General features: G+C 49.6%; 1 protein-coding gene across 2 annotated transcripts in view; it reads left to right on the top strand.

The window, feature by feature from the left end:
- The window catches only part of LOC306978221 (transcription factor COE3-like), a 72,724-nt gene that overhangs the window by 45,668 nt on the left and 9,148 nt on the right, over window positions 1-17,908 (top strand). For both annotated transcript variants that reach the window (XM_079576747.1, XM_079576746.1), the window contains exons 11-14: window positions 3,569-3,657; window positions 11,773-11,838; window positions 12,778-12,940; window positions 15,827-15,997. In XM_079576747.1, the coding sequence (XP_079432873.1) occupies window positions 3,569-3,657; window positions 11,773-11,838; window positions 12,778-12,940; window positions 15,827-15,997 (489 nt within the window). The remainder of the gene's footprint in view (window positions 1-3,568; window positions 3,658-11,772; window positions 11,839-12,777; window positions 12,941-15,826; window positions 15,998-17,908) is intronic.

Below are 17,908 nucleotides of genomic sequence, written 5' to 3'. Positions count from 1 at the left end.
GCCCTGAGCCCTACACACTAACCCTATGCCCTGAACCCTACACACTAACCCTATGTCCTGAGCCCTACACACTAACCCTATGCCCTGAACCCTACACACTAACCCTATGTCCTTAACTCTACACACTAACCCTATGCCCTGAGCCCTACACACTAACCCTATGCACTGAGCCCTACACACTAACCCTATGCCCTGAGCCCTACACACTAACCCTATCCCCTGAGCCCTACACACTAACCCTATGTCCTGAGCCCTACACACTAACCCTCTGCCCTGAGCCCTACACACTAACCCTATGTCCTGAGCCCTACACACTAACCCTCTGCCCTGAGCCCTACACACTAACCCTATGCACTGAGCCCTACACACTAACCCTATGCCCTGAGCCCTACACACTAACCCTATGCCCTGAGCCCTACACACTAACCCTATGCCCTGAGCCCTACACACTAACCCTATGCCCTGAGCCCTACACACTAACCCTATGTCCTGAGCCCTACACACTAACCCTATGCCCTGAACCCTACACACTAACCCTATGACCTGAGCCCAACACACTAACCCTATGCCCTGAACCCAACACACTAACCCTATGTCCATAACCCTACACACTAACCCTATGTCCTGAGCCCTACACACTAACACTATGCCCTGAGCCCTACACACTAACCCTATGCCCTGAACCCTACACACTAACCCTATGCCCTGAGCCCTACACACTAACCCTCTGCCCTGAACCCTACACACTAACCCTATGCACTGAGCCCTACACACTAACCCTATGCACTGAGCCCTACACACTAACCCTATGCCCTGAGCCCTACACACTAACCCTATGCCCTGAGCCCTACACACTAACCCTATGCACTGAGCCCTACACACTAACCCTATGCCTTGAGCCCTACACACTAACCCTATGCACTGAACCCAACACACTAACCCTATGCCCTGAGCCCAACACACTAACCCTATGCCCCGAGCCCTACACACTAACCCTATGCCCTGAGCACTACACACTAACCCTATGCCCTGAGCCCTACACACTAACCCTATGCCCTGAGCCCAACACACTAACCCTATGCCCTGAGCCCTACACACTAACCCTATGTCCATAACCCTACAGACTAACTCTATGCCCTGAGCCCTACACACTAACTCTATGTCCATAACCCTACAGACTAACCCTATGCCCTGAGCCCTACACACTAACCCTATGTCCATAACCCTACAGACTAACCCTATGCACTGAGCCCTACACACTAACCCTATGCCCTGAGCCCTACACACTAACCCTATGCCCTGAGCCCTACACACTAACCCTATGCCCTGAGCCCTACACACTAACCCTATGCCCTGAGCACTACACACTAACCCTATGCCCTGAGCCCTACACACTAACCCTATGCCCTGAGCCCAACACACTAACCCTATGCCCTGAGCCCTACACACTAACCCTATGCCCTGAACCCTACACACTAACCCTATGCCCTGAGCCCTACACACTAACCCTATGCCCTGAACCCTACACACTAACCCTATGCCCTGAGCCCTACACACTAACCCTATGTCCTGAGCCCTACACACTAACCCTATGCCCTGAACCCTACACACTAACCCTATGTCCATAACCCTACAGACTAACCCTATGCACTGAGCCCTACACACTAACCCTATGTACTGAACCCAACACACTAACTCTATGCCCTGAGCCCTACACACTAACCCTATGTACTGAACCCTACACACTAACCCTATGCCCTGAGCCCTACACACTAACCCTATGCCCTGAGCCCAACACACTAACCCTATGCCCTGAGCCCTACACACTAACCTTATGCCCTGAGCCCTACACACTAACCCTATGCCCTGAGCCCTACACACTAACCCTATGCACTGAGCCCAACACACTAACCCTATGTCCTGAGCCCTACACACTAACCTTATGCCCTGAGCCCTACACACTAACCCTATGTCCTGAGCCCTACACACTAACCTTATGCCCTGAGCCCTACACACTAACCCTATGCCCTGAGCCCAACACACTAACCCTATGCCCTGAGCCCTACACACTAACCTTATGCCCTGAGCCCTACACACTAACCCTATGCCCTGAGCCCAACACACTAACCCTATGCCCTGAGCCCAACACACTAACCCTATGCCCTGAGCCCAACACACTAACCCTATGCCCTGAGCCCTACGCCTTAGAGCAAGTGGATGATTAGTGGATGGTTTTAGTGGATGAGTTTGTTACGCCGTCGCTTTAAACATCATTGACCTCAGTTCAGCTCTTACAGAGAAAGGAAGAGTGTGGACAGTAGGAGGCAAAAAGGATTCGGAGGAACACCCCCTCTTACCCCGTCAACCCCTCCCTCTCTCTCCCCCTCCCTCTCTCCCCCCCTCCCCCTCTCCCTCGTCTCCTCTTGTGTCTCTGTTTGTGACCTTGTTGTTGTTGTTGACTGCTTTTTCTCTGATCAAAGACATTTATAGAGTCTTTAAGTTCACCCTTTAAAGGATCACTGCTTCTGACGGCGTTATTATGAGTCTGTGTAGATTTATATGGAAATGTGGATCTATGGAAATGTGCGGCAGAGACAGAGACACAGCGAGAGACAGAGTGAGGGACAGAGTGAGGGACAGAGTCAGCAGAGTTAGAGACAGAGTGAGGGACAGAGTGAGGGACAGAGTGAGGGACAGAGTCAGCAGAGTGAGGGACAGAGTGAGGGACAGAGTGAGGGACAGAGTGAGGGACAGAGTCAGCAGAGTGAGGGACAGAGTGAGGGACAGAGTGAGGAGAGTGAGGGACAGAGTGAGGGACAGAGTGAGGGACAGAGTTAGGGACAGAGTTAGCAGAGTGAGGGACAGAGTGAGGGACAGAGTGAGGAGAGTGAGGGACAGAGTGAGGGACAGAGTGAGGGACAGAGTGAGGGACAGAGTGAGGAGAGTGAGGGACAGAGTGAGGGACAGAGTGAGGGACAGAGTGAGGAGAGTGAGGGACAGAGTGAGGGACAGAGTGAGGGACAGAGTGAGGGACAGAGTCAGCAGAGTGAGGGACAGAGTGAGGGACAGAGTGAGGGACAGAGTCAGCAGAGTGAGGGACAGAGTGAGGGACAGAGTGAGGGACAGAGTGAGGGACAGAGTGAGGAGAGTGAGGGACAGAGTGAGGGACAGAGTGAGGGACAGAGTGAGGGACAGAGTGAGGAGAGTGAGGGACAGAGTGAGGGACAGAGTGAGGGACAGAGTGAGGGACAGAGTCAGCAGAGTGAGGGACAGAGTGAGGGACAGAGTGAGGGACAGAGTGAGAGACAGAGTGAGGGACAGAGTGAGGGACAGAGTCAGCAGAGTGAGGGACAGAGTGAGGGACAGAGTGAGGGACAGAGTGAGGGACAGAGTGAGGGACAGAGTGAGGAAGGGTTAGGGACAGAGTTAGGGACAGAGTTAGGGACAGATTTAGAGACAGAGTTAGGGACAGAGTGAGCAGAGTTAGGGACAGAGTCACCGAACACTGAGCGTAACCCTTTTTCTGTGAGATCAGTTTTTAAACGTGTGTTTTTCTGTTTTGTTTCAGCTCTGAACGAACCCACCATTGACTACGGCTTCCAGAGACTTCAGAAGGTCATCCCCCGCCACCCGGGCGACCCCGAACGACTGCCCAAGGTACTACAACTACTACTACTGCGAATACTACTACTGCTATTAGTGTTATTATTACAATGATTACTTTTACTACTACACAACTATAAACGTACACGTCCACCTGGTAAATGTCACTGATTAAATGTTAATGGTCAGTTTAAAATCCACATTCAAACACATAAGAGAGGGCCGAGGCTCGACCCCTGTGGGATACCTGCTGTTTAATGAAGAAGAAACATGGCTCTTTTCTGGGAGTCTTTGGGATCTGTTCCCTGATCGATAAAAAGCACTTTAACCCAGGGGTGGAGAACATCTGGCCAAGGCGTTATTTACATGTTTAATAAAGGGATATCAGGGTCATGTGATTTTACTCCAGAATGTGCATCGCTAAATTGTGGAGAACTTTAAATAAACTGATTTGGCCTTTGGTGTAAAAGGACAAAGGGCTTCGAAACACGTGTTTGTGAATCAGATGTAATAAAAAGAGGCTGTGACTGTGGCTCATGTGGCGCCGCTGTCGGGCGAGTTCTTTAGAAAGACCCGTTTACTCAGGAACGTCTCATTTATGCAGCGTTTCCCCCGTCTTTAAACGTTTGTGTGTTTGAGGTTTGTGTGTTTGAGGTTTGTGTGTTTGAGGTTTGTGTGTTTGTGTGTTTGAGGTTTGTGTGTTTGAGTGAATGGTGCGTCTCGCTTCAGTAACTCTGCATTAAAACGATAAACAAAAGATTAAAATCAGCTGATCTCAAAGCCATCCGTGAGCACGACGACTGGACGGAGGAGCAGGGCCTGGGACCGCCTCAGACAGAGCTTGTGGGGCAGAGTCTGGGTTTAGTCCTGGTTTAGTTCCTGGTCCTGGTCTGAGGACAGGGAGTCTCTCAGAGCTTGTGGGGCAGAGTCTGGGTTTAGTCCTGGTTTAGTTCCTGGTCCTGGTCTGAGGACAGGGAGTCTCTCAGACAGAGCTTGTGAGTCTGGGTTTAGTCCTGGTTTAGTTCCTGGTCCTGGTCTGAGGACAGGGAGTCTCTCAGAGCTTGTGGGGCAGAGTCCGGGTTTAGTCCAGGTTTAGTTCCTGGTCCTGGTCTGAGGACAGGGAGTCTCTCAGACAGAGCTTGTGGGGCAGAGTCCGGGTTTAGTCCTGGTTTAGTTCCTGGTCCTGGTCTGAGGACAGGGAGTCTCTCAGACAGAGCTTGTGGGGCAGAGTCCGGGTTTACTCCGGGTCCAGGGACTGCGTGGAGCGGAGCATTGTTTGTCGATGGAGATAAAGATCCAATCAGGTTCCTCTGAGCCGGAACTGTCCAAATACTGCGCCGTGATTGGACCAAACTCCGCTTTTAAATCCATCTGCGAGAAATAAAAAACAACTGGATTTGGTTTGATCGAGTTCAAAACGAGACAAAAATCTCTTTTTTCAGGATTTACTGGACGGATCTGAACCTGCTCTTAGCGGGCTGTTAGCGTGCTGTTAGCGTGCTGTTAGCGTGCTGTTAGCGTGTTGTTAGGGTGCTGTTAGCGTGCTGTTAGCGGGCTGTTAGCGGGCTGTTAGCGTGCTGTTAGCGTGTTGTTAGGGTGCTGTTAGCGTGCTGTTAGCGGGCTGTTAGCGGGCTGTTAGCGTGCTGTTAGCGTGTTGTTAGGGTGCTGTTAGCGGGCTGTTAGCGTGTTGTTAGCGTGTTGTTAGCGTGTTGTTAGCGTGCTGTTAGCGTGCTAAAGGAGGACATTGCATTATTTGTTCTCACACACTGCGTCCGGTCAGTAAGGTATGAATGTAACCATTCCAGTCCAGACGATCACACTGGGCATTAGGGACAGGAGGACAGAGGGGTTTACCGTGTCCAAGGCCTTTCGTAAGTCCAAGAACACGGCACCCACCGTGCCCCCCTGGTCCAAGCCGGCCCTAATGCTCTCCGTTAGGTTAGCGTGTTGTTAGGGTGTTGTTAGGGTGTTGTTAGCGTGTTGTTAGCGTGTTGTTAGCGTGTAGTAGTAGTAGTAGTAGTGCAGTATTGTAGTAAATGAAGTAGTGCAGTATTGTTTGTAGTGCAGTTCTGGATAAAGTGAAGGAAGAGTCGCTGATTAAAGCCTTTGTTCGAGGAGGTTCAGAGATTATGGGATGTCACTGAACCAATTATCCCACACTCGCCACACACACACACACACACACACACACACTCACGTGCACACACACTCACGTGCACACACGCTCACGTGCACACACACTCACGTGCACACACACACACACACACTTACGTGCACACACACACACACACACACACGTGCACACACACACACACAGGTGAAATCAGCTGTGTTTCCTCCGTCTGTTCCTTTATGAAGCAGCGAGTTTGATCATAATAAACATGTTTTAATAATAAAATCTATTAAAGCCTTTTCCTAAAGTTTGTTTTGTTACAGATTTCAGGATAAAACGACATAAGAAATCTGTCTGACAGATCGTTCTCCTTTAGGAGCGAGTTTAGGAGAGGGTTTAGGAGAGAGGGTTTAGGGTTTAGAGCAGGTTGTTAGAGAGCGCGATGCTGAAGTGTTTGCAGACACAGATCAGTCTCAGCTGAGAGCTCTGTGTTTGAGCTGTTTCCACCGTGTTCCTCCCCCCTCCACACACACACACACACACACACACACACACACACACACACACACACACACACACACACACACACACACACACACACACACACACACACACACACACACACACACACAGGCCCCTCCCCCCTCACCTCGCGCCGACGCCAGAACTTTATCTAAATTAAACCAGAGTTAATCTGTGCTTTCATTAAGCACTTTTAATTAGGACGCTTTAAATGAACTCTTCAGCTGCAGCCGACTGTGACCTCCCACTAACCACTGAGCCACTGTGACCTCCCACTAACCACTGAGCCACCGACTAACCACTAACCACTGAGCCACCGACTAACCACTGAGCCACTGTGACCTCCCACTAACCACTGAGCCACTGTGACCTCCCACTAACCACTGAGCCACTGTGACCTCCCACTAACCACTGAGCCACTGTGACCTCCCACTAACCACTGAGCCACTGTGACCTCCCACTAACCACTGAGCCACCGACTAACCACTGAGCCACCGACTAACCACTGAGCCACTGTGACCTCCCACTAACCACTGAGCCACTGACCTCCCACTAACCACTGAGCCACTGTGACCTCCCACTAACCACTGTGACCTCCCACTAACCACTGAGCCACCGTGACCTCCCACTAACCACTGAGCCACCGTGACCTCCCACTAACCACTGTGACCTCCCACTAACCACTGAGCCACTGTGACCTCCCACTAACCACTGAGCCACTGTGACCTCCCACTAACCACTGAGCCACTGTGACCTCCCACTAACCACTGAGCCACTGACCTCCCACTAACCACTGAGCCACTGTGACCTCCCACTAACCACTGTGACCTCCCACTAACCACTGAGCCACTGTGACCTCCCACTAACCACTGAGCCACCGTGACCTCCCACTAACCACTGAGCCACCGTGACCTCCCACTAACCACTGTGACCTCCCACTAACCACTGAGCCACTGTGACCTCCCACTAACCACTGAGTCACTGTGACCTCCCACTAACCACTGAGCCACTGTGACCTCCCACTAACCACTGAGCCACTGTGACCTCCCACTAACCACTGAGCCACTGTGACCTCCCACTAACCACTGAGCCACTGTGACCTCCCACTAACCACTGAGCCACTGTGACCTCCCACTAACCACTGAGCCACTGTGACCTCCCACTAACCACTAACCACTGAGCCACCGACTAACCACTGAGCCACTGTGACCTCCCACTAACCACTGAGCCACTGTGACCTCCCACTAACCACTGAGCCACCGACCTCCCACTAACCACTGAGCCACTGTGACCTCCCACTAACCACTGAGCCACTGTGACCTCCCACTAACCACTGAGCCACTGTGACCTCCCACTAACCACTGAGCCACTGTGACCTCCCACTAACCACTGAGCCACTGTGACCTCCCACTAACCACTGAGCCACTGTGACCTCCCACTAACCACTGAGCCACTGTGACCTCCCACTAACCACTGAGCCACTGTGACCTCCCACTAACCACTGAGCCACTGTGACCTCCCACTAACCACTGAGCCACTGTGACCTCCCACTAACCACCGAGCCACTGTGACCTCCCACTAACCACTGAGCCACTGTGACCTCCCACTAACCACTGAGCCACTGTGACCTCCCTCTAACCACTGAGCCACCAACTAACCACTGAGCCACTGTGACCTCCCACTAACCACTGAGCCACTGTGACCTCCCACTAACCACTGAGCCACTGTGACCTCCCACTAACCACTGTGACCTCCCACTAACCACTGAGCCACTGTGACCTCTCACTAACCACTGAGCCACTGTGACCTCCCTCTAACCACTGAGCCACTGTGACCTCCCTCTAACCACTGAGCCACTGTGACCTCCCTCTAACCACTGAGCCACTGTGACCTCCCACTAACCACTGAGCCACTGTGACCTCCCACTAACCACTGAGCCACTGTGACCTCCCACTAACCACTGAGCCACTGTGACCTCCCACTAACCACTGAGTCACTGTGACCTCCCACTAACCACTGAGTCACTGTGACCTCCCTCTAACCACTGAGCCACTGTGACCTCCCACTAACCACTGAGCCACTGTGACCTCCCACTAACCAATGAGCCACTGTGACCTCCCACTAACCACTGAGCCACTGTGACCTCCCACTAACCACTGAGCCACCGTGACCTCTCACTAACCACTGAGCCACCGTGACCTCTCACTAACCACTGAGCCACCGTGACCTCCCACTAACCACTGAGCCACTGTGACCTCCCACTAACCACTGAGCCACTGTGACCTCCCACTAACCACTGAGTCACTGTGACCTCCCACTAACCACTGAGCCACTGTGACCTCCCACTAACCACTGAGCCACCGTGACCTCTCACTAACCACCGAGCCACTGTGACCTCCCACTAACCACTGTGACCTCCGACTAACCACTGAGCCACTGAGCCTCCCACTAACCACTGAGCCACCGTGACCTCTCACTAACCACTGAGTCACTGTGACCTCCCACTAACCACTGAGCCACTGTGACCTCTCACTAACCACTAACCACTGAGCCACTGTGACCTCCCACTAACCACTGAGCCACTGTGACCTCCCACTAACCACTGAGCCACCGTGACCTCTCACTAACCACTGAGCCACCGTGACCTCTCACTAACCACTGAGCCACCGTGACCTCCCACTAACCACTGAGCCACTGTGACCTCCCACTAACCACTGAGCCACTGTGACCTCCCACTAACCACTGAGTCACTGTGACCTCCCACTAACCACTGAGCCACTGTGACCTCCCACTAACCACTGAGTCACTGTGACCTCCCACTAACCACTGAGCCACTGTGACCTCCCACTAACCACTGAGCCACTGTGACCTCCCACTAACCACTGAGCCACTGTGACCTCCCACTAACCACTGAGCCACTGTGACCTCCCACTAACCACTGAGCCACCGTGACCTCTCACTAACCACCGAGCCACTGTGACCTCCCACTAACCACTGTGACCTCCGACTAACCACTGAGCCACTGAGCCTCCCACTAACCACTGAGCCACCGTGACCTCTCACTAACCACTGAGCCACTGTGACCTCCCACTAACCACTGAGCCACTGTGACCTCCCACTAACCACTGAGCCACTGTGACCTCCCACTAACCACTGAGCCACTGTGACCTCCCACTAACCACTGAGCCACTGTGACCTCCCACTAACCACTGAGCCACTGTGACCTCCGACTAACCACTGAGCCACCGACTAACCACTGAGCCACTGTGACCTCCCACTAACCACTGAGCCACTGTGACCTCCCACTAACCACTGAGCCACTGTGACCTCCCACTAACCACTAACCACTGTGACCTCCCACTAACCACTGAGCCACTGTGACCTCCCACTAACCACTAACCACTGTGACCTCCCACTAACCACTGAGCCACTGTGACCTCCCACTAACCACTGAGCCACCGTGACCTCTCACTAACCACTGAGCCACTGTGACCTCCCACTAACCACTGAGCCACTGAGCCTCCCACTAACCACTGAGCCACCGTGACCTCCCACTAACCACTGAGCCACTGTGACCTCCCACTAACCACTAACCACTGTGACCTCCCACTAACCACTGAGCCACTGTGACCTCCCACTAACCACTAACCACTGTGACCTCCCACTAACCACTGAGCCACTGTGACCTCCCACTAACCACTGAGCCACTGTGACCTCCCACTAACCACTGAGCCACTGTGACCTCCCACTAACCACTGAGCCACTGTGACCTCCCACTAACCACTGAGCCACTGTGACCTCCCACTAACCACTGAGCCACTGTGACCTCCCACTAACCACTGAGCCACTGTGACCTCCCACTAACCACTGAGCCACCGTGACCTCTCACTAACCACTGAGCCACTGTGACCTCCCACTAACCACTGAGCCACTGTGACCTCCCACTAACCACTAACCACTGTGACCTCCCACTAACCACTGAGCCACTGTGACCTCCCACTAACCACTGAGCCACCGTGACCTCTCACTAACCACTGAGCCACTGTGACCTCCCACTAACCACTGAGCCACTGAGCCTCCCACTAACCACTGAGCCACCGTGACCTCCCACTAACCACTGAGCCACCGTGACCTCCCACTAACCACTGAGCCACTGTGACCTCCCACTAACCACTGAGCCACTGTGACCTCCCACTAACCACTGAGCCACTGTGACCTCCCACTAACCACTGAGCCACCGTGACCTCCCACTAACCACTGAGTCACTGTGACCTCCCACTAACCACTGAGCCACTGTGACCTCCCACTAACCACTGAGCCACTGTGACCTCCCACTAACCACTGAGCCACCGTGACCTCCCACTAACCACTGAGTCACTGTGACCTCCCACTAACCACTGAGCCACTGTGACCTCCCACTAACCACTGTGACCTCCCACTAACCACTGAGCCACTGTGACCTCCCACTAACCACTGAGCCACTGTGACCTCCCACTAACCACTGAGCCACTGTGACCTCCCACTAACCACTGAGCCACCGTGACCTCCCACTAACCACTGAGCCACTGTGACCTCCCACTAACCACTGAGCCACTGTGACCTCCCTCTAACCACTGAGCCACTGTGACCTCCCACTAACCACTGAGCCACTGTGACCTCCCACTAACCACTGAGCCACCGACTAACCACTGAGCCACTGTGACCTCCCACTAACCACTGAGCCACCGACTAACCACCGAGCCACTGAGCCACCGACTAACCACCGAGCCACTGAGCCACTGTGACCTCCCACTAACCACTGAGCCACTGTGACCTCCCACTAACCACTGAGCCACTGTGACCTCCCACTAACCACTGAGCCACTGTGACCTCCCACTAACCACTGAGCCACTGTGACCTCCCACTAACCACTGAGCCACCGACTAACTACTGAGCCACTGTGACCTCCCACTAACCACTGAGCCACTGTGGAGGAGGAGGGGCTAGTCTGTGGAGGAGGAGGGGCTAGTCTGTGGAGGAGGAGGGGCTAATCTGTGGAGGAGGAGGGGCTAGTCTGTGGAGGAGGAGGGGCTAGTCTGTGGAGGAGGAGGGGCTAATCTGTGGAGGAGGAGGGGCTAATCTGTGGAGGAGGAGGGGCTAGTCTGTGGAGGAGGAGGGGCTAATCTGTGGAGGAGGAGGGGCTAATCTGTGGAGGAGGAGGGGCTAGTCTGTGGAGGAGGAGGGGCTAATCTGTGGAGGAGGAGGGGCTAGTCTGTGGAGGAGGAGGGGCTAATCTGTGGAGGAGGAGGGGCTAATCTGTGGAGGAGGAGGGGCTAGTCTGTGGAGGAGGAGGGGCTTCTCTGTGGAGGAGGAGGGGCTTCTCTGTGGTGGAGGAGGGGCTAGTCTGTGGAGGAGGAGGGGCTAGTCTGTGGAGGAGGAGGGGCTAGTCTGTGGAGGAGGAGGGGCTTCTCTGTGGAGGAGGAGGGGCTAGTCTGTGGAGGAGGAGGGGCTCCAGTGAAGTATAAACCGAGTGCTGTTCCCTGTTTGTCCTGCAGGAGGTGCTGTTGAAGCGAGCGGCTGACCTGGTGGAAGCTCTGTACGGGATGCCTCACAACAACCAGGTACAAACCTCAGCAGGTCTCCCTCACCTGCCTGTGACCTTTATCTAAAACATGTACAATAGTCTCCCAGAGCAGGATCCAGAGTCAGTATAACGACAGGGGAAGTCAGTATAACGGCAGAGGAAGTAAAGCCGACAGCCGTCTCTGATCGGCTCAGGTCAATGATTGTGATTATATGAAATGTGTAACATTCATGTGTTCTATTTTAACTGTTTTGTAATTTAATGTTGTGTCAGGGCCCCAGGCAGCCACTTGTGGGCGCTAATGGGGATCCTAATAAAGCAGAAGAAGAATGAGTCAGACGCCTTTAGTTGATTTAAGATTAGGGTTAGATTAGAGGCTGCACTTCCCCTGCCGTTCTGCATTAAACACATGACCCACTGCTCCAGACGGGTCAAATGCAGCATCAGTCTGTCACAGGTTTCATTCCACCTCACTGTGACCAGATCCCTGGTTTCCTTGTTGTGAGACTCTGCTGTTGCAGGTCAAAGGTCAGGGCTGTTGTCTTGTAGAACTGATCAGATTGAGACGTCTCCTTGTTTCGTCTCCTTGTTCCTCGGTGTCGAGGTCAGTGTTTGTGTGGAGAAGATTAGCAGATCAATGAGCCGCACTTCAGCTTCCACAATACACAAGCCTGTGTTCCTCCTCACATCCTTCCTCCTTCCTCCTCACATCCTTCCTCCTTCCTCCTCACATCCTTCCTCCTCTCCTTGTCTCCTCTCCTTGTCTCCTCTCCTCCTCTCCTTGTCTCCTCTCCTTCTCTCCTTCCTCCTCTCCTCCTCTCCTTGTCTCCTCTCCTCCTCTCCTTCTCTCCTTCCTCCTCTCCTTCCTCCCTTGTCTCCTCGTTCCCAGGGGTTGAGGATGTGGAGGGCGTTTCCTTGAACCTTTAACTCTCTGTCAGGTTTCTGGTAAAGTTCAAATGTTTCCGTGTTGTTCCAGGAGATGATTCTGAAGCGCGCGGCCGACATCGCCGAGGCGCTTTACAGCGTTCCTCGGAATCACTCCCAGATCCCGCCTTTAGGAAACTCCACGCCCCACGGCATGATGGGAGTTCAGTCCTTCAGCGGGCAGCTGGCGGTCAACGTCAACGACAACAGCCAAGGTAAACACAACATATTATTATCATACTCTATATTCAACAACCTTTATTATTATTATCATATTCTTTATATTTAATGACCTTTATATTATTATAATACTCTTTATATTTAACATCCTTTATATTATTATTATACTCTTTATATTTAACATCCTTTATATTATTATAATATCTTTATATTTAACAACCTTTATATTATTATCATACTCTCTATATTTAACAACCTTTATATTATTATCATACTTTATGTTTAACAACCTTTATATTATTATCATACTCTCTATTTAACAACCTTTATATTATTATCATACTCTTTATATTTAACAACCTTTATATTATCATACTCTATGTTTAACAACCTTTATATTATTATCATACTCTATATTTAACAACCTTTATATTATTATCATACTCTTAATATTTAACAACCTTTATATTATTATCATACTCTATATATTTAACAACCTTTATATTATTATCATACTCTATGTTTAACAACTTTTATATTATTATCATACTCTTTATATTTAACAACCTTTATATTATTATCATACTCTTAATATTTAACAACCTTTATTATTATCATACTCTCTATATTTAACAACCTTTATATTATCATACTCTTAATATTTAACAACCTTTATATTATTATCATACTCTTTATATTTAACAACCTTTATATTATTATAATACTCTATGTTTAACAACCTTTATGTTACTATCATACTCTATGTTTAACAACCTTTATATTATTATCATACTCTCTATATTCAACAACCTTTATATTATCATACTCTTAATATTTAACAACCTTTATATTATTATCATACTCTTTATATTTAACAACCTTTATATTATTATAATACTCTATGTTTAACAACCTTTATATTATTATCATACTCTCTATTTAACAACCTTTATATTATTATCATACTCTCTATATTTAACAACCTTTATATTATTATCATACTCTTTATATTTAACAACCTTTATATTATTATCATACTCTATGTTTAACAACCTTTATATTATTATCATACTCTCTATTTAACAACCTTTATATTATTATCATACTCTCTATATTTAACAACCTTTATATTATTATCATACTCTTTATATTTAACAACCTTTATATTATTATAATACTCTTTATATTTAACATCCTTTATATTATTATCATACTCTATATATTTAACATCCTTTATATTATTATCATACTCTATATATTTAACATCCTTTATATTATTATCATACTCTTTATATTTAACATCCTTTATATTATTATCATACTCTATATATTTAACAACCTTTATATTATTATAATATCTTTATATTTAACAACCTTTATATTATTATAATATCTTTATATTTAACAACCTTTATATTATTATAATACTCTTTATATTTAACATCCTTTATATTATTATCATACTCTTTATATTTAACAACCTTTATATTATTATCATACTCTTTATATTTAACAACCTTTATATTATTATCATACTCTTTATATTTAACAACCTTTATATTATTATCATACTCTTTATATTTAACAACCTTTATATTATTATCATACTCTTTATATTTAACAACCTTTATATTATTATCATACTCTATATATTTAACATCCTTTATATTATTATCATACTCTTTATATTTAACAACCTTTATATTATTATCATACTCTATATATTTAACAACCTTTATATTATTATCATACTCTTTATATTTAACAACCTTTATATTATTATCATACTCTTTATATTTAACATCCTTTATATTATTATAGTCCTTACCTCAAGTGGAGGAGTTCAAGTATCTCTATTCCCGCCCTCACCTATGGTCATGTGATCCTCACCTATGGTCATGTGATCCTCACCTATGGTCATGTGATCCTCACCTATGGTCATGTGATCCTCACCTATGGTCATGTGATCCTCACCTATGGTCATGTGATCCTCACCTATGGTCATGTGATCCTCACCTATGGTCATGTGATCCTCACCTATGGTCATGTGATCCTCACCTATGGTCATGTGATCCTCACCTATGGTCATGTGACCCTCACCTATGGTCATGTGACCCTCACCTATGGTCATGTGATCCTCACCTATGGTCATGTGATCCTCACCTATGGTCATGTGATCCTCACCTATGGTCATGTGATCCTCACCTATGGTCATGAGATTTGGGTCATGACCGAAAGGACGAGATCGCGAATACAAGCGGCCGAAATGAGTTTCCTTCGCAGGGTGGCTGGAGGAGCTCAGTTACCCGGGAGGAGCTCGGAGTAGAGTCGCTGCTCCTTCACGTCGAAAGGAGCAGCTGAGGTGGCTCGGGCATCTGTTCCGGATGCCTCCTGGTCGCCTCCCGCGGGAGGTGTTCCAGGCCTGTCCTAGTGGGACAAGGCCTCGTGGACCCAGGACACGCTGGTGGGACTATGTCTCCGAGCTGGCCTGGTGTGGCCTCGGGGTCAGAACAGCTGGAGGAGGTGTGGCCTCGGGGTCAGAACAGCTGGAGGAGGTGTGGCCTCGGGGTCAGAACAGCTGGAGGAGGTGTGGCCTCAGGGTCAGAACAGCTGGAGGAGGTGTGGCCTCGGGGTCAGAACAGCTGGAGGAGGTGTGGCCTCGGGGTCAGAACAGCTGGAGGAGGTGTGGCCTCGGGGTCAGAACAGCTGGAGGAGGTGTGGCCTCAGGGTCAGAACAGCTGGAGGAGGTGTGGCCTCAGGGTCAGAACAGCTGGAGGAGGTGTGGAACGCTAGTTCCTAAATGGGCTCAGGGCAGTCATATCCAGGTGTTTATTCCCTGTGGCGTTTCTGCATTAGTGTCAGGATTACCCTGACCCGTTTCCGCTTCAGTTCCAGGTGTTTGAGTTTCCGGTATGTTTCAGTTCCAGGATACAGCCGCGGCTCCAGCAGCGTCTCTCCTCGCGGTTACGCCCCGAGTTCGACTCCTCAGAACTCCAGCTACAGCAGCAACGGAAACATCAACGGCTACAACGGAAACAACATGAACCTGAGCAGCTCCCCGGGGTTTATCAACGGCTCCAGCTCCCCCTACAGTGAGTTACTCTGACCTCTGACCCCACAGTGAGTTACTCTGACCCCACAGTGAGTTACTCTGACCCTACAGTGAGTTACTCTGACCCCACAGTGAGTTACTCTGACCCTACAGTGAGTTACTCTGACCCTACAGTGAGTTACTCTGACCCTACAGTGAGTTACTCTGACCTCTGACCCTACAGTGAGTTACTCTGACCTTACAGTGAGTTACTCTGACCTTACAGTGAGTTACTCTGACCTCACAGTGAGTTACTCTGACCCTACAGTGAGTTACTCTGACCTCTGACCCTACAGTGAGTTACTCTGACCCTACAGTGAGTTACTCTGACCCTACAGTGAGTTACTCTGACCTCTGACCCTACAGTGAGTTACTCTGACCCTACAGTGAGTTACTCTGACCCTACAGTGAGTTACTCTGACTCTACAGTGAGTTACTCTGACCTCTGACCCTACAGTGAGTTACTCTGACCCTACAGTGAGTTACTCTGACCCCACAGTGAGTTACTCTGACCCCACAGTGAGTTACTCTGACCCTACAGTGAGTTACTCTGACCCTACAGTGAGTTACTCTGACCTTACAGTGAGTTACTCTGACCCTACAGTGAGTTACTCTGACCCTACAGTGAGTTACTCTGACCCTACAGTGAGTTACTCTGACCCTACAGTGAGTTACTCTGACCCTACAGTGAGTTACTCTGACCCTACAGTGAGTTACTCTGACCCTACAGTGAGTTACTCTGACCCTACAGTGAGTTACTCTGACCCTACAGTGAGTTACTCTGACCTCACAGTGAGTTACTCTGACCCTACAGTGAGTTACTCTGACCTCACAGTGAGTTACTCTGACCCTACAGTGAGTTACTCTGACCCCACAGTGAGTTACTCTGACCCTACAGTGAGTTACTCTGACCTCACAGTGAGTTACTCTGACCCTACAGTGAGTTACTCTGACCCTACAGTGAGTTACTCTGACCCTACAGTGAGTTACTCTGACCCTACAGTGAGTTACTCTGACCTCTGACCCTACAGTGAGTTACTCTGACCCTACAGTGAGTTACTCTGACCCTACAGTGAGTTACTCTGACCCTACAGTGAGTTACTCTGACCTTACAGTGAGTTACTCTGACCTCTGACCCTACAGTGAGTTACTCTGACCCTACAGTGAGTTACTCTGACCTCTGACCCTACAGTGAGTTACTCTGACCCCACAGTGAGTTACTCTGACCTCTGACCCTACAGTGAGTTACTCTGACCCTACAGTGAGTTACTCTGACCTCACAGTGAGTTACTCTGACCCTACAGTGAGTTACTCTGACCCCACAGTGAGTTACTCTGACCCCACAGTGAGTTACTCTGACCTCACAGTGAGTTACTCTGACCCCACAGTGAGTTACTCTGACCATACAGTGAGTTACTCTGACCCCACAGTGAGTTACTCTGACCCTACAGTGAGTTACTCTGACCCTACAGTGAGTTACTCTGACCCTACAGTGAGTTACTCTGACCCTACAGTGAGTTACTCTGACCCCACAGTGAGTTACTCTGACCTCTGACCCCACAGTGAGTTACTCTGACCTCTGACCCTACAGTGAGTTACTCTGACCCCACAGTGAGTTACTCTGACCCTACAGTGAGTTACTCTGACCCTACAGTGAGTTACTCTGACCCCACAGTGAGTTACTCTGACCTCTGACCCTACAGTGAGTTACTCTGACCTCTGACCCTACAGTGAGTTACTCTGACCCTACAGTGAGTTACTCTGACCCTACAGTGAGTTACTCTGACCCCACAGTGAGTTACTCTGACCTCTGACCCTACAGTGAGTTACTCTGACCCTACAGTGAGTTACTCTGACCCCACAGTGAGTTACTCTGACCTCTGACCCTACAGTGAGTTACTCTGACCTCACA

Source organism: Gobius niger, assembly GCF_951799975.1.
Source record: "Gobius niger genome assembly, chromosome: 19".
NCBI classification, from domain to species: Eukaryota; Metazoa; Chordata; class Actinopteri; order Gobiiformes; family Gobiidae; genus Gobius; species Gobius niger.
Note: the sequence above shows the minus strand (reverse complement) of the source record. Positions and strands in the feature narration are given on the sequence as shown.